The sequence below is a fragment of the Centruroides sculpturatus genome, unplaced genomic scaffold (assembly GCF_000671375.1).
Source record: "Centruroides sculpturatus isolate CEXI.00-Female unplaced genomic scaffold, Cexi_2.0 scaffold1212, whole genome shotgun sequence".
NCBI lineage: Eukaryota > Metazoa > Arthropoda > Arachnida > Scorpiones > Buthidae > Centruroides > Centruroides sculpturatus.
In genome coordinates, this window is record NW_019385352.1 from 96,683 (window position 1) to 121,928 (window position 25,246).

At 33.4% G+C, this 25,246-nt stretch overlaps 2 protein-coding genes across 3 annotated transcripts; one reads left to right on the forward strand and one right to left on the reverse strand.

The window, feature by feature from the left end:
• Positions 1-1,655: 1,655 nt before the first annotated feature.
• Positions 1,656-2,398, reverse strand: LOC111637991 (histone-lysine N-methyltransferase SETMAR-like). Its single transcript, XM_023383618.1, has one exon. It carries the CDS (start codon positions 2,381-2,383, stop codon positions 1,868-1,870), a length of 516 nt encoding a protein of 171 aa, XP_023239386.1. The 5' UTR covers positions 2,384-2,398; the 3' UTR covers positions 1,656-1,867.
• Positions 2,399-5,381: 2,983 nt separating this feature from the next.
• On the forward strand, positions 5,382-24,843 carry LOC111637988 (cerebellar degeneration-related protein 2-like). 2 transcript variants are annotated; one of them, XM_023383610.1, is made up of 7 exons: positions 5,382-5,528; positions 13,694-13,806; positions 19,013-19,161; positions 19,231-19,393; positions 20,046-20,168; positions 20,249-20,340; positions 22,452-24,843. In XM_023383610.1, the coding sequence occupies exons 1-7, from the start codon at positions 5,522-5,524 to the stop codon at positions 23,389-23,391; spliced, it is 1,587 nt and encodes a 528-aa protein (XP_023239378.1). In that variant the 5' UTR covers positions 5,382-5,521; the 3' UTR covers positions 23,392-24,843. The 2 variants fall into 2 exon arrangements, with proteins under 2 accessions (XP_023239378.1, XP_023239377.1); XM_023383609.1 differs by lacking the exon at positions 5,382-5,528 and adding an exon at positions 9,560-9,845.
• Positions 24,844-25,246: the final 403 nt, after the last annotated feature.

The window sequence follows — 25,246 nt, forward strand, 5'->3', positions numbered from 1 at the left end:
ACTCCTACATAAAATATTCACGAAAAGTTATAAGAATCTGGAACGGATTCGTCATAGAAATGTCTTTCCGCGCGACCACGTTGAGGATGCAGTAGTATCGAATTGAATGATGTGTTAGTTTAAAAAATATCCAAAAATTAGTTCGTACCAGGTATTAAAAATGAGATCTTTCAACCAATTTAAGCCTCATTACAATTTATGTAAGAAGGCAATGCCAGTTCCATTTTGTCACCATAGCTCTATAAAAAGGAATTTTGCAGCGCGAATAGGTGTTACAATACAATCGTTTGCGCTGATTATATTGAAATGTTTAATCGAATACAGATTTAGCTCAGAACTCGTGTTTATTCTCGGTAAACAATGCTCCTCCCGCCAATTCCAAGGTCCCACGTCTGGTAAGGAACGTGCTCACCGAAAGGTCGATTTTTCTTAAAATCGCTTCGATGTACATTACTCGAATGTGAACATTTTTGCATAATGGAATGATTTATTTTATTTATTAGAAAAATTGAATAATTTTGCATTATCTCTCGAACATCCACATCTCGTGATAAAAGCCAAGATTTATTTCCTTTTTCTAACACTAAGCTCATCTAAAATGCTAAAATATTCTAACTCACAGATATACTTTAATTAAATACAGTACGTAAAATAATTGGCTTAAAATCCTGACAGCGCGAAAAAGAGAGAAAATGGAGACACCGAGATCGACGAATCGTAACGAAATTTTGTTACGAATAGTCTATATGGGCACGAGTGGGCGAAGTGAACGGCCGCCTATGGCCCGTGATGCAAGTCCCAAACCGAGATGTCTATCGTCTATCGCGTGTCGATAAATTAAACGCTGCACATTGAACAGAGCAGATTCGACACGGCCGCACTCCCATTCTGCTGGTTTTTCCCCAGTAAAGCCGGATACTTGGGGTAACAAAAAACTTTGTAAGTTACTTGGTTTCCTTTTTGCACCCCTATGCCTACGGCGGCCAGGGTATCGAGAATATCGCGTGGTACCTACTCGTTGGACGAGACCGTCGACTGAACGAGTTTCAGATACGTGGACACTCCTAACGCATTGGTGTGGCTGGCGTACATAACTCGACTTTATTAAAATATTAAATATATCGAATTTAAAGTAATTTTTAATATTTATCCAGGGAGGTTAAATTAGAATATCGAACCAAGTCAAATTAGACGTAAATTTCGAGTGATATTTTTATATCTTCCATTTAAGAGATTAAATGATATAATATTGAGAAAGTATCTTCGATGTAACTTAAAATATTTAGGTTGGGGAAAAAGAAATCCATTATTTTTACATTCATTTCAAGTCTTTATTTAACATGGTTCCGGTTGTTCGACTTGGATCAAATATGCACCGTTTTGTTTTATAATTTGTTGCCATTTTAAAGGTAACTTCATAATTCCTCTCTCGTAGAAGCCCTGGTCCCTATTGGCGAAAAACTTGACTAAGTGATTTTCGCAATCCTCTCTTGATGCCAATTTCTTATCACCAAGGAAATTTTGTAATGATAAAAAAAGATGGTAATCGCTTGGTGCCAGGTCTGGACTATAAGGTGGATGCATCAAAACTTCCCAACCAAGCTTTCGGAGTTTCTGGCGAGTCACTATAAATGTGTGTGGCCTGGCGTTGTCGTGATGAAGTACAACACCTCTCCCGTTAGCCAATTCTGGCCGCTTCTGATCAATCGCTAGCTTCAAATGGTCCAATTGTTGACAGTAGAGGTCCGAATTTAGTGTTTGGCCATATGGAAGCAGCTCATAGTAGATGATTCCTTTCCAGTCCCACCAAATGCACAGCAAAACCTTCCTGGCTGTTAGTCCTGGTTTAGCCACCGTTTGAGCCGCTTCACCACACTGACCACGATCGTTTTCGCACAATATTGCCATATGTAACCCATTTCTCATCCCCAGTCACCATCCGTTTAAGAAATGGGTCGATTTCGTTCCGTTTGGCCAAGGCTTCGCAGATGGAAATTCGATCCATAATGTTTTCTTCCGTCAATTCATGTGGCACCCAAACATCAAGCTTCTTTTTGAATCCAGCTTTATTCAGATGGTTTAGAACTGTTTTATGGTCAATCTTTAGCTCCTGGGCAATGCTACGAGTGCTAACGTGCCAGTCTACTTCTATCATTTCCATGATTTTATTGACATTTTCGACAACGGGCCTACCTGTGCGAGGTGCATCTTTAACATCGAAATTACCAGAACGGAACTGACGAAACCAAAATTGCACATAATTGGCTGTGACAGTATCAGGACCATAAACACCATTCACAATTTCAGCTGCCTGGCTTGCATTTTCGCCTTTATTGAAGCAAAATTGTAAAACATACCTAATTTTCTCTTTGTTAACTTTCATCTTTTACACCCTATAACTCACAACTGAATTGACCAATCGAAAAACTGTAAAAGAATTTTTTTAGTACAGAATGTTACTTTTCCAATAAGCACAAGTCTGAACTTGTGTCATCAATATTTTATGAGATATGTATCACTACAGCCATCTAGTGAAAAAATAATGGATTTCTTTTTCCCCAATCTTAATAATGTCGAAGGATAAGAGTGACCAAACAGAGTGAATTATTACGAAATTTCTAACCAGGGTCTATATTTATACAAAAAAATTCTTCAAAAATACCCCTCGGATGTGGTTAAAAATCGGTACAAACGACTGCTATCTAAGCAAAGATGCCGTAGATACGTACTAATCAAAGACACGGGTTTGAGGAATTATTTTAGAAACTACCGGGATATTTTATTGTTTATGAAGTATTTTAAGGTGAAACGGGAATATCTTGGATAAAACGAGATGTAAGTAAATGCGGTTCTACCGTCGACCGCCGGATAAATCGTGTTGTAAAGGAATAGAGGGAAAATTTGTTATCGGTAATCATCTGGAAGTAAAGACGAGAAAAAACATTCCAATGTCGATACGGTACGTCAGTTTACGAGAACAATATCAACTTACATAATCCTATCTGTTGTAGCGAAGGAAAATTTAACCGAAATCATTCGATTATTGAATATTAATTAACTGGTAGAGTATAAATATTTACGTAATACGTAACCGGTTGCGCGTTAATCACGTTTATTTGAGAATAAATTCAATTTTGAGTTTCGACCACCGGTGGGCCGATCCGCTTCACCGGCCAGCTACGTCGAATAAAATTAGAAAATATCATTTATCCACCAGCCAATTCGATTATCAACTAGACGAATTCTACCGGAAAGATACCAAATCTCTTCTCCAATTTCAATCAGTTCTATCGTGTTCCTTTTTCGGTTATCCAGTTTGGTGAAATTTTCCTCATTGGCCATGCACGACCAGGACGGAGCAACCAATCTTCTAGAGTAATTAAGAACTTGGAATTCCGAGTCGAGTAATCTCTACCGTACGATAATCTTAATACACCATTCAGTCGCGTGTTTCTCTTCATTCCGTCTTGTGAGAAATTTCATGGAAATCGCGTTAAGTCTCTCTTTTACTTTTTCTACATTATAAGAAAAAGGTCAGATCCTATTTACGAGGCGCAACCTTATGGCAGGCTGTCGAGTCGACCGAGTCCAGATAGCATTTTTGTGTTTCGGATGAGTGAGTACGAATCTGTATTAAACATTCTTTTTTGTTAACTTTAACCGTTCGTCTACTTACGTAAGAATCGCTTATATAATTATATATAAATTATGGTAGATTAAATAAAATCCTCAATTAATTTCCAGTTGGTGTAAACATTCCGTTGTTATAAATTTATAAAATATAACAGTACAGTTTATGTAAATATACCGTATAAATATAAAATTTTTTATTGTTATAGAATATCTTATACTGTATATATATATACGACGGTCCGGAAGTCGATTAACTGCGTTTTTGTAAGAAATTCGGCGGTTTTTGCCAGAAAGTCGGCAATTTCCGAACGTGTGCCGAAGCGCCGTAACTCGTATATTGTGTGAAGAAGAATTGGCTGGTTAAACAATTTTGAAATTCAATTTAACAATTCTCGAACAGTTTACGTTCGACAATTGTTAAATCGTTGGGCCATTGTGTATTTTTAATATATATACAGTAATTAATAATTTTGGATGGAGGACTACTCCATTCGAGTCTGTCGGAGCCAGAGCGGTGATTCTCATTCTTTAATTAAATTTCGCTTAACTTATTTGCAATTATAATATTGCAATTATCGGCAAATAATTAAATGACATTAAATTATAAATTAATTAGAATAATTAAGAACAAACTTTTAATTAGAATTTTTGTATGGATTTTGTATTATGTGACGCGTTAAAAAAACTATTTTGCATTAAATTTTACATTTTAAAATTATAAAAAGTATAAAGTAGATATTAAAAAATACTTTAAATTAAAATATATTTAATTTTAATTTCTTTAATAATTATTTTACTGTATTTACTTATTTAATTAAGTATTAAATTTAAAATTATAATAAAATTATTTGAAAGAATTTTAAACGTGGCAAAATTCAAATAATTGGTCTTAATATATTTTTAACTGTAAACTCGCGTTTAAAAATTTATTTAAAGTCTATTTTATATTTTGTTTAAAGAATATTTATATTTTACGGCAGTATACAGTAGTTAGTTAAGTCCTTCTAGTGGTCATAAAATCGCCTGGAAATACGGTTTACCACCCTGAATATCGCCGTCGACCCGTCGGAAACTCTTATAAATAAAAAAGAATTACTTAAAAAGTAGAGTCAAGAGAGAAAATATATAATTGTACTGTACATTAATTTATTACTCGAGAGCACTCCGGGAAAATTTAAAAGGCATTAAGCCGTTCTTTCCAGCACTTCTCCTCGATTTTATAACAAATTTTGAATTTTAACGTTTAAAATTACGTAAAATATATACGTTTTAACGCAAAAAATCATAAATCCGATTTATGCGAGTGTAAAGTTGAAAATAAAAGATGAAAGATAAATTGATTTAAAGCTTACGAGTCAAAGCAATTAGCGCCCGTCAATAAAATAGTTTAAAAAATGAAAAATTTATTGGAAAACTTCGTATTACACACCCTTGACCTATTTACCATAATAAATCAGCCTACTTTCTATACGTTTAGTTACATTTATCGTCGATATCATCGAGATTTATACGAGTTAATCGACCCTATCCGTAAAGAGAGCCGCGACTCCCAGAAGAATAAAGTAATTAATTTCATCGTTAACGATAGGGATCTAGGATTAAAAGATTAATCGTTTAACCGTGTTAAACGTGTGGAAAATTTTACAATATTTAATTTAAGTCTGTAGGTAGAGAGAATATTTATTTGTTTATTTTTTAAAGTAGAAAAATATTTAATACGTCTGCGAGGAAGCGAAGTTGTTCTCACTCCAAAAACCTGTTGTCCCTCGGGCCAAGTGGATAGATCTCATCGAAATGCTGCGAGAGTTATGCCCGGGTCGGAAAGTTTCGGGTCTTGGTTTCCACTTGTACCCAACACGTCTTTACACTTAAAACATGTTTATCGGATATGACCGGTAAGTAGGATGAATATGTTTGTATCTACTCGTTCAATTTCGCGCCTTACTTTTTTCTTTTGTTTTTATCACCAATGTTCCTTTTTTTTTCCTAATGAATGCATTGTTAAACTGGTCAGAATTCTTAAGAATGCATTCAGGCTGACTTCTTTAAATAACACGCTCTTAAATTTTTTCTTTCTCTCGTAATCCTCGGGTCGCTTTATTCGGTTTGTCTACCTCTTCGCTTACTATATTTAGATAAAAAATTATTTCATTTAGATAAATTCAATTATTAACTAATTTACTAATAAAATATTGAAGTTAAAAAAATAATAAATAAATAAATAATGCAGTCTCGAAATTATTTTTGTTGGTAATCTTTGGTTGGTTATTTAGCTGGTTTACGCTTCGCACCCGATATTTAGTTAAGAATTATATAAATTTTGGCTTATTTTATAAAATTTCGCATTATATAGAAGAAAATATTGAACTTTTGCTTTTCCGGTGTGGATTTTTTACGCGTTTATTCGGTCGATTGGTTAAATTTATGCACGGGTTAGACTTATCGAGTGCCAAATTTTGGTCGACAATCATTGTATAAGTTAACATCCCAGGGTTATTAATTCAGGAATGATAATAATGACAGGTGTTTCGTGCACGACGTGACGTAACGTGACGGGTTGGTGCGGAATTCTTCTTTAAGCCGGAGTATTGGCGTTAGTTAAAATAAATTCTATAAGAAAATTATCCCGCGCGGAATACGAGACAAATAATTGAATATTCTAATAATATTCTAACATTTAAAAGTTACGAATATAAATATTCAACTAGCGAGACGACTTTTAACTCTTAAGACCCGGAGGGGTGCAATTTATGAACCTCGTGGTTATGCTAGAAAAATTTCATTGTCCCCAACCAGTTTTCTTCGTATTCAATCCACAAATATTAATAAGAAAATAAAATAAAAGTATTATGTTGTATATATAGATATATAGCATAATCTTTCTATTTTATATAGGCTTATATAATATATTGAACTTAACTCGTTAGCCCGAAATTGGGATGAATTTATAAATACATTTAAAAAAAATATCAAGAAAATAAATCATTTGAAAATTATACTTAAAATGTATTAATTTGGAATTAAATTATCTCCCGTTTTTATTAATTTAGAGTAATTTTTACAAATAGGTGTTCCCTGGCGTAAGTTTAAAAATCTTTATTACTCTTTAAAATAATCGGTCAATTTTAATTTTAATATTAAAATTTATAAAATACGAAGCTTAAAATATTAAAATATTTATACTTCGAAGGTGGGAAAACGGGTAGGAAAAGGTAATCATTCATAAACAGGATTACTTATAAAGTAGAATATTTTGGAAAGTACCACCTGATTCGTATTTATTTAAAAAATACAGAAATAATACGTAAAAAGTATACAATTTGAAGATCAGATAGAAGAAACGTTAATTTAAACTTAAATATGGCATTTAAAATTATGTTTATAGCTGATTTCACATATAGGTGGTCAGTGGCGTAATTTGAAAAATCTTTATTACGCGATATTTGATGATAAAACGATTGGTGGATTTAAACTTTTTAAAATCTAAAATACTGTCTGTTGTAGAAACAAGGCTTAAGGTAACGAAATATTCGAATTTTGAATGTAGGAAAACGGGTAGGAAGGAGAAGTAATAATTTATAAACAGGATTATTTATAAACTGGAATATTTTGGAACGTACTATCTGATTAAGCAGTACAAGTATTATGTAGGCTGATTTTTAACTGTTTTAATAGGTAAAAAGTAAAGAAATCTTTGGAGTATAAACAAATATAAAAGAATATTAAATTTAACAAGTTTTTTCCTTCTTATTATTTATTATTCCGGACTTTTAATGATGCAAATATCGCTCATACATTATTAATTCGCCTTCTGTACACACTTCCCTATTTTTTAAACTATCTTAGCCGGAATTATGTTCACAAAGCATAAATTATAAGCTTATATTAAATAAATTTCTTTATCCTTTTAACAAACAATACAAGCATTATGAGTATTTTATCGTGTTTTTAACCCATGTAAATTTTGTTTCATAAATGTAAAATTAATTTATTTTAATGGTAAATATTACGGATAATTTCATATGTTTTATTTAATTTTTCGACACGTGTAGAGAGTAGGAAACCGAATTTGTACCGTGACAGCGTAACAAATAATAATTTACGGTGTTCAATTACTTGATTTAGTTAAATTTATTAAAAAGTCATATTATTTAAAGTATAAAAATCGTGGTTATTATTGTAAATAAATTGCACCTATTACGCATTATTACGTAATAAAGTAGAAGTAGTTTTACTGCGTTACATACAAACGTATGGATTTAGTTGTAACGTGGTCACGACTTCTGTTCCATCCTAGTTTCAAATGTCGCATCTCAACAAAGTTAATTACATAAATTTATAAAGTTAGAGGCTTCGAACAAGCCACTTTGTGTGCAATAATCTAGTTTCCTTTTGATGAAAATAAAGTAATTCATTGTTAACAAAAAGTAGGTCTGAGTATTTTATAAACTGCCATTCAAACACGAATTATAATTTTCTTATTTGAAATAAAATATTTGTAAGTTGCGCGTTGTATGCAATTAAGGATGTCATTCTAAAATTGCTTATTGTAGTTAATGGATAATGTTGAAGAGGTTACTTCGTGGCTTTCCTCCAAGGATTTTTGCATGAAATTCTACTAAAAATCAGCGAAATTCTATAAAATATAATTTAAATATCCATAATAAATTTTTACACCAAGAAAAATTCCAAAAAATCACAAAGTAAATAAATTTTAAGCCGAGAAATTACCTTACGTATTGTCTTTATTAGACTCGAGTGGATCTAAAAATTACTTGGAATGAACCAAAAAATGAGGTATCGAAATTAAAAAATAAGCATAAAAAAGAACTTTAAATAATATTCTTAAGTGTCTTTGCTTAATTGGGATGTTATTAGTTACACTTTTAACTAAAAAAAGGGGGAAGTAGTGACGAAGCAATTTGCATTTTTTGTAGCGGGTTATCTTGATAAAAAATCAACAAACCGTGCACGTAAGTTGTATAACATTACATAGGAAACATTCTGAAATACGTGGGTAGTTTCTTTATACAATAATTCGTTCTAGTCGAGAGAAATAAGTCACAATTCTGGAATGACGTAGAGAGGAGGTTGATGTATATAGATAGAGAAGAAACTATTCGAAATCACAATAAAAACTGTGTTTCTTCAATTAAAATAATGGCGAAAGAGTCTTAAGTTCCTTCTAGGAAGTAAATACATATATTTATTCAAAGTAAGATAAACGTAATGTAATTCTTCGCAATAGTATTTACTTTGCAAATCGTTTCCTCCACAACATTTAAATAAGATGGAGGAAACAATTAATAATAATAATAATAAGAGAAGTTTTCGGAATTTAAATTGTGCTTTTAGACGAATTGCAGCGTATTTAAAATCTATTGTACGTCGGGTTTCGGTTACAAGATTCGAACGGACAGATTTACCAACCGTTGAGAGCGATATCGATTTCTCAGAACAGAATACTTGCCATTACAAATAGTCGCTTACTAGTTTATGTTGTTGCTCCGTGGCATGGCAAACGGGTCAAAGACACGTTAATCAATGGTAGTATCTTTGTTTACGTTTACTATTTTTAAACGCATTCGCAATTGCCCATAAATGGTTATAAAACGGAATTTAAATTAATAAAATTTAAATTTTATTCGGGCTAGATAACGTAATTACAATATAAAATATGCAAATTAGCTAGGTAGATGCTCACGCGCTTCTTCTAAACACTACAATTTGATGGGATTCGTGACGCTTCGACGGCAAATCTAGAGCAATTTCACACGCTGTAATTATAATAAAATTTAAGTTATAAATATATTTATTTAGAGGATATTTTAAATTAAACTAATAGTTTATTGTATAATTTAAGTATTTCCTAAAAATATATAGTTTAATTTTCCACGGGGAAAAAATAATGGAGGAAGAAATACAATGGATCAACTTTCTGTTTGTGTCAAGAGTTCAATAGCATAACCGGTAAAACTGTTGATACTTGTGGCGCTACCATCGAGGCGGAAATCGTGTGTGTCCCATATTTTTCAATAACACTCGCTCGATAGACACCGTCGATGCGGGTTGGAGTCACCGGGCTCTGCAAATGGAGATTGTGCCATCGGACTGGTGAAAAGGAAGAGCGCAGATGACGGCCATCGCCATGAAAAGCCACGAATATCTTCCCGGAAGAATCCAAAATGACGAACGAGATTGGTACGAAAGCGGTAAGTAAACCGATCTGGACGTTGCGGGTGCTTCCCAGTGTTCGAAGACGATATAAAAGTCTCTTAAATCGAGTATGGAAAAGTATATAAAAATAACCTCGGAAGGCATTTTTAGTGTAAAATATTAGGAAAGGCTCCAACTTTCTAAAATATTTTCCAAGTTTTACATCAATATGCTATATTAGATGGTAAATTTAGAGGAATCGATATCCCTGTCGTTAAGGTGTTTCTTTATTTTTATTTTTCCAGTTATAAATTGCTGTAATTAAATGTTTCGAATTGGCAAACTCTATATTTTCGTCATAAAAAAGAATTTGTCAAGGTTTCCGTACGGACGAGGATAGCAACCTGCGAGGAGTTTTCAACATAAATATTGTTTTTGTATGGCTCTTTAATTATTTTTTTATTGTAATTCTTAAATGCGTTTTACCCGAAACATTTGACCTTTTTTTATTTTATTTAATTTTCTTTATTTCCATCTGGCGATAGTAATCTCAATTAAAGAATCTGTCCGCAAATAACTCAAGGTCCGCTACGTTAAGAAAAGTAATTCAGTGGTGTGACTATGACATTGATTTACGGACAAAATTCTTTCATTAATTAAAGAAATGTTTTTTATATCGTAAACGTTTCGTGTATAAAATAGCGTTAAAAAAAATCCAATTTTCACGCGCAATGCGCCCAATTCTCGCACAAATGTTGATTTTTCTTCGCATTTAACGATTTTTGTGTAGAAAAATTATTCATTTCGATACATTTTCCTTCTGTTATATACATCTTTAAACGTTTATTATCCCTTTCTCCATGGAAATTATCGATAAAATTACGTAAAGGTGCGAAAGATGTGGAATTTTCTCATCGGGGTCTAATCGCCCTGTAAAAGGTACCCTTATCGGCCAAGGAATGCTTTATAAACATTCTATTTACTTACTTTACAATTGTTAATTCATATTGGTGTCACGCCTTAGTTTCCCAATGAAAAATTTATGTCGTGTCTGCCCGAAACATTTTATCTACGAGTCGGTAGCTTCAAATTTCGGCTTATTTTAATTACCAACGGTTAGAATTGTACCGCGATTGTTGTAGAATACGAGTCAATTTAAGAATTTGAGTGACGCGCGTGTCCCGTGCATTTAAAGTGAGAAATAATATGATAATAAAAGATAATTTCGTGATTTAATAAATTAGAAAAAATGTTATTTCTAACGAGGATTTTAAGAAGAATTTTCGCCGTTGTTCCACAGGTTGAGGTCATTTTAATCCGTTTTCTAAAATCAATTTTATACCAAGTTTCGCTTTGATTATAAAATAAAGAATTAATTTGATGATAGAATTTATCTCCGATATATCGTCGTCATTTTCTTTCATTTTTTAACACGGACTTAAGAGGATGCCGATGGCTCGTCTTTCCTCTCTACAAATGTGCTCCACATCAAATTTCGGTTCAAATTTTCGGTTTTATTATTTGTATTTAGGGAATTTAATTCGTAATATTATTTCTCCATCATCTTTAATTTATCATCGTCATTCGTCACACCAACTTATCCGAGTCGAAGCGACTTACAGTATTGTGTTAAATGATCCAAATATTAGATTTTAAGCATAAAAATTAGTCCGAAAGAGTTATTTAATTAGTAATAATTAATAAAATTTTAATTTTTATTTATTAGCGCGTTTAAACCACTATATTAAAACAATTTTAGCAAATTTTATTAATTTATTGGTGCGTTTCGAAGTAATGGCGACGTAACGCCATATTGGAATCGTTGGCGACGCGTCAATACGGAGAAACAGACTTTAAACTTTAATTAATAAGAAAACGTTGTAAAATTCCATCGGTACGGAAAAAAACGCATTACGAAACATTTAAGATTTTCGTTTAAAGAATTTCCTACTACCTTTGTATTTATTTGATTATAACAATTTATTTCTAAATATATATATTTTCAAATGGCGCGTAAATAAATATTGAGCAATTGGAAAAGTCAGTTTTGTAAACAAATATATAAGCGTGGCCAGGTCGCTCCCGTTTATAACTTGGCATTTCGAAGCTGCGAAGAAAAAGGCCAAGTTCATTAATGACGAATAAGCGTGGTGGCGGCGGAAAGACGATGGGAAAAAAAGGCGTGCGCCAATTCGATAATTTCAATAACAAGGGCCTATAAAGTTGAATATCCTTATTAAAAATTGAATAAAATATTGTTAGTGTTTAAAAATAGCTAAATTTATCGTCTAAGATATCGAATTACTTCATTTTTTAGGAGGAAACGGAGCGCGAAACGGTAAAATTTTTACTCGTTTAAATACTAACGTTCTCCCCAATTACGTTTCTATAGCCTTAAACAAAGTTTATATTTGAATAAAATAGATTTTAAACGGGGCGGGTGTAATTAAATCAGCGTTTTTTGCGCGTTGTTGTTCTCGGACAGGTGTTGTCTCGTTGATTAAGCAGAAGTAGGTCATTCTACAGAATTCGTTACGAGTAGGAGATTGATCTGTCCTTATTAATTCGTTTCTTTTACGTCCGAGTTACTATTTTCTAATACTTTTTCCATTAATTCCAGCCGTAGTAACTCGTTAGACGACGACTTTCCAGAGAGATGACCTAAAATCGTAACGATTTTCCACCCCTATCCACTCTTCTAGCGCTTATTTTTCCATCGTCTCCCACGCCATTTTAAAATTTAATCGAATTCGAATTAAGGAGGAGATATTTTTTGCCGCTTTAATTTATTTAAAAATACATACGTCTTTTGTAAGCGGTCGACTTTTTACGGGTTCGAATTCTCTCCTGGTTAAGGGAATTTTATCCGTGTCGCCATTTGATTGAAATTAGAAAAAAATGGCAAAAATACCAGCGAGTTTTGGTATGGAGGCGCCGAATTACTGTATGTGTAGGAATGCGCGTATTCTCTACCATAGACGAGGACCGTCCGGCGCTGGTACGGGGCCCGAGAGGGTAGAGTGGGCCTTCCCCTTTGACTTTAATCCCTACTTCTCGACTCGCCCGCCTGCCTATACGCGTAGAGTGGCTCAATAGTTAGTTAACCGCGTATGTTCGGGTACATTTGAGAATACGAATCGTAAACAGAATGTATAATGCGATTTTCTAATAATTAATTGACTAAGTATTCGAATAAGACGGAAATTTATTCTTAGCAGCGGTTAACTGACTTTTGGACCGCCCTATACGTCGACGATAAAATAATTAAATTCTGATAATTACTAATTTAAAGCTTCTAAACGATGTTTTCTCCTATAGTTTTCGCAACTTAACCTTTTTAAGTTTAATTAAATTAAAATTTTAAACTGTTTTACAAAAATAAAATAAAACAATTTTTTAATCCGAATTTAGAATCTTTTCTTTTTAAAGGAAATCGCGTAATAAAATAATTTTAGTAAAAAGTTTTAAAAATAGAAGGATTAAAAAAAATGTAAAATTGGAATTAGTAAGAGAGAATTTTTAGAGTCTGCATAATTACTTTTGATATTTGTATTGGTCGGAAGCCAGGCAAGAGGGTAGAAAGAGGTTATATTTTGGCAAAATAACATAATTGCGACCGCGCAAAAATAATCTAATTTAAAAATTTTGCCGAAATTGTTTCTTCAGAATTTTCAGCATTTTTTAAAGGAGAGCGGAGGGAAATTTTTATTACCTTTCGTAACGAGTTAATGTACATATTAATAAATTTTATAGATAAAAAATTCCCTCTATTGATATCCTTGGAGCGTATAAACGCATTGTCTAGTATCTAGGATATAGAATTTTTTAAGAAATGCTGAAAGGTTAATAAGGTCAAATGCGGTAACTTTGGCGCTTAATTTTTACGTTTTAAATGTTTTTTAAGACTTACAACTGGCGGCCGAATTGGGGAAGACGTTGCTGGAAAGGAATCAAGAGCTAGAATGTAATTTAAGACAATACGCTACTTACGTCGAAGAACAAAATCAAGAAATCGAGGTAATGTAAAAATCGTGAATTGTAATTCAATCAAATTTATGATAAGTAGCCTATATTTCTAGTTTTATCAATGGAGGAAAAACAAACCCAAGGTTTCTTTTTCTTCTTCCTCCGAACTAGTTCAAGTAATTGTAGATGCTTCTGACAAAAGAGCTTCGCTTCCAACATAAAATATTCTAAGTACATCCGCTCCTCGTTTTCCCTCCCCAATTTTTTTCTCACGCCTTTAAACAGAAACAACTATTTTTTAAAATAACCTAAATTTTATATTAATTTCCTACATTTTTCTTTCCTTTTTTTCATGGGTTTAACGCCCTTTTTCCGTTTTGGAACTTTAAATACGGGTTGAGAAAAATGATTTTGTAATCGAGATTTTGTTTTTTTTTGTATAAATATCCTTTTATAAATGCATTTATAATTTCCGAGGATAATTTTTACACAGAATGGCTTTTAAACGTTAATCTTTAACCTCCTTCGGCGTCGTTATCGATAAAATTCGAATTTAAATATTTAATTCCAGTTTTATATATTAAAAATTGGACGCGTATTTAAAATTTTGTCGGCATGGAATAATTGGAAACCGCAAAATTTATTATAATCTTTATATAGATGGTGTTAAGAGGTTAATCCAAGTTGTTTGTAAACGACTGAGTTTAAATGCATATATTTTGAATAAAATCATCATTTAGANAAAATAAGGATTGCATTAACGTATCCATTAATGTAATGCTGGCAAAGCATTTATTCGTATAGCATTAACCCGTAGCGCTTTGTGATTAACCGAAATACGAAATGAAATTTCGCAGCAGTTGAACAGAATTGGCCAGATTTCATTCTTCGGACAAACATTTGTAGCTAACGTTGTCGTAACTGAAAATTTGATATATTGGAGGATGGCGGAGACCCGAAGGAATGGACGATTCTAGGATTAACAATAGCTTCCGCGTAATTCGGATATGTCCTTTGACGGTTGCGTTGTGGGGAATCGTCCAACTACTTAGGCTCCATCCGCATTAGAGATCCACCGGATTCGAGATTAGCGCTGGAAAATGTTGCGTACCGGGCTTTCGATCGTACGAAATTTTTCATTTCGGTAACTTTTACTCGCCTTCTGTTATACGCATCGGCCGAAGTGACCCCCATTTTTGGACTCCGAACCTTTACACGTCGAGAAAGTAAAAAAATTCGCTTTTTTCTGTATGTACGGATGTTAGCGATTTTGTTCTGGCTTTAAAGCTTAATGGGCCTTTTGTCGAACATTTCCGAAACCTTTGCAAGGTTCGTGTATTAGGGATTAGCATCAATTTTCGTGGTTAAAGGTCGAGGGGAGGTAGATAAAGTGGGTCGTATCTCCGGTAGGGTCGGACTTAATGACGGTTTTATTCGTTATTAGCATTTATAATTTTTAAATATAAAACTCATCCTCGCTCTCAAAATTAACTTATAAAATGGAAAAGAGCTTAAACATATTTTTAGAAAATTTTTATAGCGGATGGCGCTACCAAAATTTGAAGCGTTGCCGGGAAAGTTAAGCGATGCGTTTCGTTAAAAATACGAGATTTCGCTCGCTAATTTATTATTTTATTACATTTCTTCCGGTAATCGCAACGAGTATTTTTCCAAAACACCGATCCAATTAGCAATTTCCCGTTGTTTCCTTCTCGACAAAAGGGAAAAAATATATATAAACGGGTTTTCTATACATTACGTCCAACGGAAGGGTAAGGATTATCACATTCAAAGTTAATGCTACGAACCGAGATCCTAAAAACAGTGTACTCGTTAAGGTACGATAGATATTCTTTAAAATTTAGCTAACATAATTTTGATTACTACCAAATAACAGAAATGCAAATACACTTGTGATATAAATTTAAACTGCGACGTATGCATTGCGTTACTTACGATTAGACTTTATAATATTGAGAGTTTGTAATTTAGGAAATGCTTTGATTCAATTCTCATGAAACTAATGGGGTGAAGCTTTGCAGAAGCGTAAACGAATCAGTTTGTAATTTGAAGTTAGATCGTTAGCAGACGTAACTCTGTTAAATGTATAATAAAATTTAAAAGATTAAACACACAAGAATTAGTCATTCTTTTCTACTAGTTTTTTTAATTAAAGGCGTGCAATAATGAGATAATTTTATGTTTGTAGTAATGAATGTGTTCAGAGCCTGTATAAAGGACAAAAATAGTTTCAATTATAATTTTGCACTTTTGGTACTCGAGTTTTAAATTATTTAATAAATTGCTAATTAAAAGTAAATCTTAACTGAATAATGCCAGATAAAGGAGAACGGATGAGAAAAACTTTTATTTTCAATGTTATAAATTTGTAAATATAACTTATTACAAATTTAACAAAATACAAATTTTGAATGTCTTCAATAAATAATTTTCTTTTAATTGCCTGGAAAATAAATTCAATAATTAACAAACACATTCATTGTCATAATAGACTTTTACTTTAAAATTAAAAAGATTTTAACCACTAAATAATTTAAATGTTTTTCGGGCGGTAATTCATTATTAGAGAGGTTGTGGCCGAAGTTTTCGTCTTTAAAACGCGAACGTCGAACGTCGCTATCTTGTAAGCGGCGCTAGACGTTCACGTTTTAAAGATGAAAACTTCGGCCGCAACCGCTCTATTATGTTTTATAAGAAACTTCAAAACGTGAGTGTGCAACGATGTGACCGGTAAAGAACTTTTTGGAAATTTAGCAATTATATCTGGCAGATATAGACTAATATTTCTAAACTTGTCGAGTTTCATTCCTAAATATAAGACAGGCTTATATTTCAACTGATCCGGTGATTAATTAGTGCGGGGCAATATCAAATTACAGACTATTTGGCAAGACTAGATTATACTTGTCGCGGATGGACTCGACCGCGATGGAACCGGCTAACGCGGATGCCGGAGAAAAAATATTGTTCAAATTTGCACCATTTGTGAAATAAGTTGCAAGAATTTGATTATCCGATTGCAGATCCATCACCACACTGGTCTTAATGCCGATATCTGGTAATGTTTGTATTTTGAGTACTAAAACACTTGTTGCAAATTACCATCATTGTAACGCCTGTTTACATCTCTGATATAATTTTGTGTCATTGTTTATAAAAGTTAATTTTTGATGTGGAAAAAGTCTATGTAATTAAAAACACTCAATTATAAAGATATTGATATTAAACACAACTTCGTTATTTTCTTAACTACATTATGATTAATTTTCAACATTACAGTAAATGCAGATTCAAACACACAACACTTTATGCTATCAATATTAACACATTTGCTACATAAGTTCACTTACAATGTACACATTATTTGTCAGATGCTGTGCATTTAAAATTGGTTTTTGAACACCACGTGGTACGTGGTGTTTTATTCTTAATTCGTAACACCAAAAGTACTTACGCTTCAAATATAGCACTCGATATTACAGATGCTTTATTTATTGCCTTATATTCGAGATAAATTCCTAACATAAAAAATGCAGCCAAGTTAACAATGAATTTTATTGCGGTGGTAAGCAATGGTGGAATGTGGTGTGGTGGCCGATAAGAAAGAAAGAAATCTAGCGTCTGTGCATTTGTTTCTTTCGCCTTAACATATTTGCAACGTACCCAACATTAAGAATGTGTTAATTTAAATATATACAATCATAATTCACTTGTTTTGGATGATAAATCAAACTTTATGAAGACAATGTTTAAATTGCATTTTTTAAAACAGGGTTAAAAGAAAAAGAGAGAGAGATAAGTAAGCAAAGTTCTAAAACTTTTCTTACAAATAATAAAATCTAAATGAACACCTAATCAAATGGTTAAATGCGGCTAAAATTCTTTGACTCGATAGATTCAAAAACAATATTTAAGAAAAACTAAAAAGTCAGATTAAAAATAAAGAAATAAGCAATGCAAAAAAAAGTATAATGAGAGAATGCTAGACAGATTCAGGCAAATATTCAGTTTATTATTCAGACTGTTTGTTGAGACACTTATCATAGTAGATAAAAAAAACACCCGAATCTTGTGATTGAAAGATCTGTCCTGAAAATACAGTCAATTTGACTGTCATCATCAGACAAAGGCTAGATTTTGAAAGTCCATCTTAAGTTTGGAATAAAGGTACACGTGGAACTTTGAAAGTTACAATTGCATAACAATGCTAGGCATATCGCTGATGACACTGCAAATCTCTTCCCTATCTCACCCCTAGACCTAATTTGACCCCACTAGATTTCTGCCTGTAATGCATAATGAAAAAACACTTTCAAATCTACATTTCTAGACTGCAGATTTCCTAGGAAGTTAAGCACTGGTTATATCAGCAGGACATATGTTTCTAACACTAAAAGTGTCAAGTCCCTTACCCGGCAATTTTATTATGTTTTTTCACGTTTATATTAATAATTTATCTTCCCGTAATGTAGTTGTTCGTGTTTGTTCTAGATGGCGAGGAGGGGACGCCTATTTAAAATTTTGTCGGCATGGAATAATTGGAAACCGCAAAATTTATTATAATCTTTATATAGATGGTGTTAAGAGGTTAATCCAAGTTGTTTGTAAACGACTGAGTTTAAATGCATATATTTTGAATAAAATCATCATTTAGATAATTATCGGGGAAAATACGTTCCATATTTAACAAAAAAAGTTTTTACGGCGACTAAAAAAATTGATATCTACCTTATGACATGGTTACCTTTATCACTACCTTACGATATTATTAATAGCGTAATGACCTTTTTATCGTTATTTTTATGCGGTGTCGACACGAGTATATTTAAAGTAATATATTATAAAATATTTTAGGAATTAATAATAATAATAATAATAATGACAATTATTTCGTCGTTTGAGTTATCGAATTCGCGTTACAACTGACTAAAGTACAGCGCATGGATAAGGAAGCGAATACTATAAATTAATGCCGTTTTATATAATGTGTAAATGAATTTATGTACCTAAATATATTATCTACGCGTCAGTCATAAATTTATATACAAAAATTTTAATTATTATATAAGATCTTGGCTGTAAATCCACTCGTCCATCCAGGTTAATTCCGAGCTTTGCATCAAAATATCTAATAATGTTCCGTTCTTAAATTAGTTATAAACAAATTTATTTTATGTAAAAGCCAGTGATTTAAATAAGAATTTAATATAAATGGTGATTAAAATTTCCGTGACAGTTCCTGACCAGGCAGCTTTCCGCTATGAAAGATGTCAACGAATCTCGCCTGAAGCTCTACGAACAGTTAGAGACGAGTATCGCCGAATTCGACAAGACAAATATCAAACTGCAACAAGAATCGATCGCCGATAAGAAAAAGATAAAAAGGTAAATTTCGGCCAACGATCTTTTATTTTGCGAGCGACTCGAAAAACTTGTATGTATTTTTCTCTCTAGTCTCAATAATACGGTGAATTTGCTGGAGAAAAGATGCGAAGATTTAGAAATGTTAGTGGAAGAGTTAAAAAATACGAGAGAATACGGAGAAACCATACAAGAAATCATCAAGCATAACGATTGCGACATCCTTGTAAAGACAAAAGACGTCTTCAAGAACAAAGTAATTTTTATTAAATTAACTGCGTGTCGTTAATCAGTTTTTAAGTTTTTGGATGTATTACGATCCCGCAGATGCTATTTTACATTTATTTGCATTAAATGCAGCTGCCGAAAAGATTGATTGCTAAATACTTCGGAGCAGCTGCAACCTTTTACGTCACCCGATGTAATAGGAAAAATTACTTTTCCAGACATTTAATATTTCTAAGAAGCTGGTATAACAATATTTTGTAAAAAGTTCGGTTAAAAGGCCGTACGATTGGTATAACTCGGTGTCAACAGATAGTCGTAGCATATACCTGTCGTACAGCCTCTTGGAGAAAGGTTTCGAGCTTTCGTATTACTTAAAACAATATTTTATATTATACAAAAGTAATTTTAACAAAAATTTCTTTTAATTAATTTCTCGTGTTAAGCTTAATTAAGCTTCGGATAGTTTTAATTATATTTTTACCCCGTAAAGACGTGTTCGCTGTATAACTCGTAACTGAACAGCGAAGCCAACTTTCGGCCGACGGGTTCTTTTTATTTTCGATGAAACCCGGTTTTGTTAGATTTATAAATACAGCGGATCTATAATAACAATAGTTTATTAAGATTAAAACACGCGTTTAGCGATCTCGGAATTAACTAAAACTGTTTTGTAATTCCAGGAAAATGAATACGAAGAGGAAATTTGCAAATTGAAAGCATCCCTTTCCAAAGCAAAAAGCAATATGGCCAGGGAACAGAGACAGAGAGAAGAATTGGAACTTGAACTTAGTTTCTTGTTACAGGTTAATTATGAAATTCTCATAGTAAAAATTAAGTTAAATTTGTAGAAATTTCAATACATATTCGTTTATAAATTTCGTAGGACAATACGACTCTTCAGAAACAGTTAGAATGTTACAAAGAGAAATTGTTATATTTGGATGGAAAATGTAGTCGGCAGGACGAATACGAATGGTAATTAAACGCATTAAATGCAAATTTTTAAATAATTTTAATTAAAAAGTATAAAATTAAAATGAACGTAATTTATCGCTACTGTTGCGCTTAGCAGTAAACAAATTAATATAATGTCCTCGATGGTGCTTTAGTCTTTCGAATAGGAATTACGAAGTTTCAAAACAGTGGTCGGTGTGCCAAAAAAGGCCTCCTATTTTAAGGGGCTAAATTTCAGTCGATTCGTTGACCCCGTCTATGCCTCCTGACGGGGCACTCGCTCATCTCGCGTACTTAATCCACGTGTCAAGGTCGAGCGGTAGTTCGTTATCAATGGGTATGCTTAACGATGACGTCGAGTCGTACTTACCCGGCAATTTTATTATGTTTTTTCACGTTTATATTAATAATTTATCTTCCCGTAATGTAGTTGTTCGTGTTTGTTCTAGATGACGTGGATTAGTAAATCAAAATTCACTCGTCAGCTTTCTTTTCGTCCACTACGACTCGATGCCACCGTTAAATCTGTCCGTGTATATTATATATTCCTTCTAGAGTATGTGTGTGGTCTCGTTGTCTCTTCTGAATAATTAGGAAAAATAAGGTTTCCTGTACCCAATAATGCGCCTTTAAAAGGTATACGTGTTCGCAGGTTGGATGGAAAGTAACTGGGCATCGAGAAATCGTTATAATATTTGTAATGATGACGAAATCGTAATAAAATTTATGCATGCATATACATCGAGCGATAGAATTTCATGATAATTGAATCGATGATGTAGACTGTGACCGAGAGAGTCGGTGCGCTTCTCTCGGTCGCAGTAGCAGAAAATATGGCCTATCACTTGTCTGTTCGCTATGAAGTGTGTAAATATGTGATTGCTACGCAGAGATGGTGGAGTACAGTGAAGGAACCTCTTGCCACAATCCGTCAGGAAACAATAGAGTTGTCATTCAAAACTAAAATGTCCACAGATTCGGTCGCAGACGCGCAGAGCCGTGGCCGTTCAACCACACCGCGATCCGAGGAAAACGTGTCGTTGGTGGGTGGAACTGATGCCTAAATTGAATTTTAAAATATGCACCAGTATTTCCATTTAATAAGGTACTTGACAAGTAATTTTAACCATCATTGCTTTAGAAATGTAGAAATTATAGCAATTTCTTAATGCCTAGTTACTTTCTATCCACCCTTTAGAAACTTATAACACTAGATTGGATAGCAATAACGAATAAGCTAAAGTTTAAGGAATCAAAACGGATGGAAATTATTTTGGCAATGCCAGTTTGTGATCCCGACTAAGCTTAAATGTATAACGTGAATACGTACTTTTGTGCAGAAAATACACGCCTTTCATTTACATTTCAAATGAAAACTCGCCAACTTTTTATGCAGATAAGAAAGAGAACTTTCTTAAACTAGAATTTAGAAAAAAATTTTCACACGTTCTGGTGACCTGACCTCAGGTGTGTGTATGTTGTGTATATATATACATACAGCATTTGTGATCTAAAATAAAAGTCTTGTCGGTGAATGGTACTAATAATCTGATTAAAAACTTGAATAGTCGTTACACCTCCTTCGTTCATATTTGGCTCATTTTCATACGAAATTAAACACTAACGGAAGAATTTGTAGAAAGGAATTAACTGAAGTCTAGCCCTTTGAAATGCTAAGAAAGATATCTTCCCTAAATTCTGTACGAGTTATTGAAGGAACAATGAAATTATGCAAGAGAATTCATAAATGCCAAACTTTTGAAGTTTCTTCGAAAGAATTCTGCAAAATTCCAAATACCGGAGTTCAATGGTTTAAACCACCGAACACTGGTCGCGAGTTCGCGCCTCACCAAAAGAGTTTCCGGTTTACGTGTCCAACACCTAAATAGGGGCAGTTTCTGGTAGAATGTCCTTTCGGAAGGCATCCATCCTTGGCAGATGGGCCGTGTGTTTAATTAATTATCCTACATTGTGGTCCGAAAGTTTGTTAACCGAGTTAATTGATTTGGGGCCATACGGTTCTTCAAATTCGTTGTATTCACAGTATTTTTTGGTTTGTTACAATTTAATAATTCTTTAAGATAAATACTTTTTTAAAAATTTCCTTACAGAATAAATCTATTTCTTTACAGTATCCAGATCAACAGATCGCTTCATCATCATCATCAATCGTCCATAAACGATCTTATGTACATGCAATCCGACGTGGAGGACGATTCTCTAACTAAAGAGGACCTGACGCTTTTCCACCTCAATAATGGCGTCGTGGCTTACGGAAAACAGGATTCAATTCTTCCCGTTAGTAACTTAATCAACGATTCTCAATACGAAATGAGGAATGCCACGTCTCTTCTGAACGAACTCGATGCTCAGTATCGAGTTCTTATAGATAAGTACGAATACATGGTTCAGAGCAGGGTAAAGAAAGACGATTCGAAGAATATAAACTACGAAGATTCATCCACGAAAGATTCTTTCGTCTCGAATTCAAACGACACGAAAGATTCGTCCGATTGGGATTCTGGAATTTCAGAAATTTCGGATCAGAGTCTATCGAGCCAAGTGAGTGTCCAGACGGATATTTCGAATAAATCCATCGAAGGAAACTTTAAACACGGGCCGCCAGCTTACAAGAAGCTGTTTGCCGAAATTTTTAGTGTCTTGAAACGATCTTTGCCCAACGACGGCGAAGAAGAATCAAAAGACGCGGTTGCCAAGGAATCGGTCGTGCCAAATTCTACTTCGGAGCAAATGCAAATTAATTCAAAAGAGGACTTTTCCGCGACCGAAAAGAAGAAATCGGAACGTTCCGATAAAGTAAACACTGCGAAAAAGACTAACGATGCTCCAGTTTTGAGCAGGATACAGCCATCATCGGTTACTTCTCAACGTAAGTTTGTGAGTAAGAAATCGTGCAACGAAATTGTAAAAAACATAAAAAATTCCGCATTTGCAGAAATTCGAGCCAAGTTCGAAAACAGCAATAGCAATATACCCGTTAAAAAGAACTATTATAAGACGTACGCCGATGTCTTGAAGGGAAGACATCGAGTCGTCCCTCAAATCCAATAAAGACGATTCTCTAACTAAAACTCACACCCCCAACCATTGAATATTTTACTCGCTTTTAACAGATGGGATACTAAAAACATGAATTAATTGCTTAGAATTTTAAATATTGTATTTAACGGAATATTCAAAATTTGTATATTTTAAAAATATATTTTTTAAACGTGATTATTTTTAAAACTAAACCCGTGGAAATACCTTTTGTAGAAACGGATTTTTTGTATGTCATCTTGTAAATTGGTAATTTAAAAAAAATCAATCTCTAAGTTTCGGGGACTTCTTGTTTATTATCTAACAATTTTTCCACCGCTCCATCTGCCGCTCTGGATAACGAGTTCGTATATCTCGAGAGCACGATACATGCGGGTCCTATCCGCCATTGTTGGCTTAACTGTACCCGTGCACGAAAGCACGAAAAAAGGCTTCCTTAGTTAAAATAAGGATTGCATTAACGTATCCATTAATGTAATGCTGGCAAAGCATTTATTCGTATAGCATTAACCCGTAGCGCTTTGTGATTAACCGAAATACGAAATGAAATTTCGCAGCAGTTGAACAGAATTGGCCAGATTTCATTCTTCGGACAAACATTTGTAGCTAACGTTGTCGTAACTGAAAATTTGATATATTGGAGGATGGCGGAGACCCGAAGGAATGGACGATTCTAGGATTAACAATAGCTTCCGCGTAATTCGGATATGTCCTTTGACGGTTGCGTTGTGGGGAATCGTCCAACTACTTAGGCTCCATCCGCATTAATTAGAGATCCACCGGATTCGAGATTAGCGCTGGAAAATGTTGCGTACCGGGCTTTCGATCGTACGAAATTTTTCATTTCGGTAACTTTTACTCGCCTTCTGTTATACGCATCGGCCGAAGTGACCCCCATTTTTGGACTCCGAACCTTTACACGTCGAGAAAGTAAAAAAATTCGCTTTTTTCTGTATGTACGGATGTTAGCGATTTTGTTCTGGCTTTAAAGCTTAATGGGCCTTTTGTCGAACATTTCCGAAACCTTTGCAAGGTTCGTGTATTAGGGATTAGCATCAATTTTCGTGGTTAAAGGTCGAGGGGAGGTAGATAAAGTGGGTCGTATCTCCGGTAGGGTCGGACTTAATGACGGTTTTATTCGTTATTAGCATTTATAATTTTTAAATATAAAACTCATCCTCGCTCTCAAAATTAACTTATAAAATGGAAAAGAGCTTAAACATATTTTTAGAAAATTTTTATAGCGGATGGCGCTACCAAAATTTGAAGCGATGCGTTTCGTTAAAAATACGAGATTTCGCTCGCTAATTTATTATTTTATTACATTTCTTCCGGTAATCGCAACGAGTATTTTTCCAAAACACCGATCCAATTAGCAATTTCCCGTTGTTTCCTTCTCGACAAAAGGGAAAAAATATATATAAACGGGTTTTCTATACATTACGTCCAACGGAAGGGTAAGGATTATCACATTCAAAGTTAATGCTACGAACCAAGATCCTAAAAACAGTGTACTCGTTAAGGTACGATAGATATTCTTTAAAATTTAGCTAACATAATTTTGATTACTACCAAATAACAGAAATGCAAATACACTTGTGATATAAATTTAAACTGCGACGTATGCATTGCGTTACTTACGATTAGACTTTATAATATTGAGAGTTTGTAATTTAGGAAATGCTTTGATTCAATTCTCATGAAACTAATGGGGTGAAGCTTTGCAGAAGCGTAAACGAATCAGTTTGTAATTTGAAGTTAGATCGTTAGCAGACGTAACTCTGTTAAATGTATAATAAAATTTAAAAGATTAAACACACAAGAATTAGTCATTCTTTTCTACTAGTTTTTTTAATTAAAGGCGTGC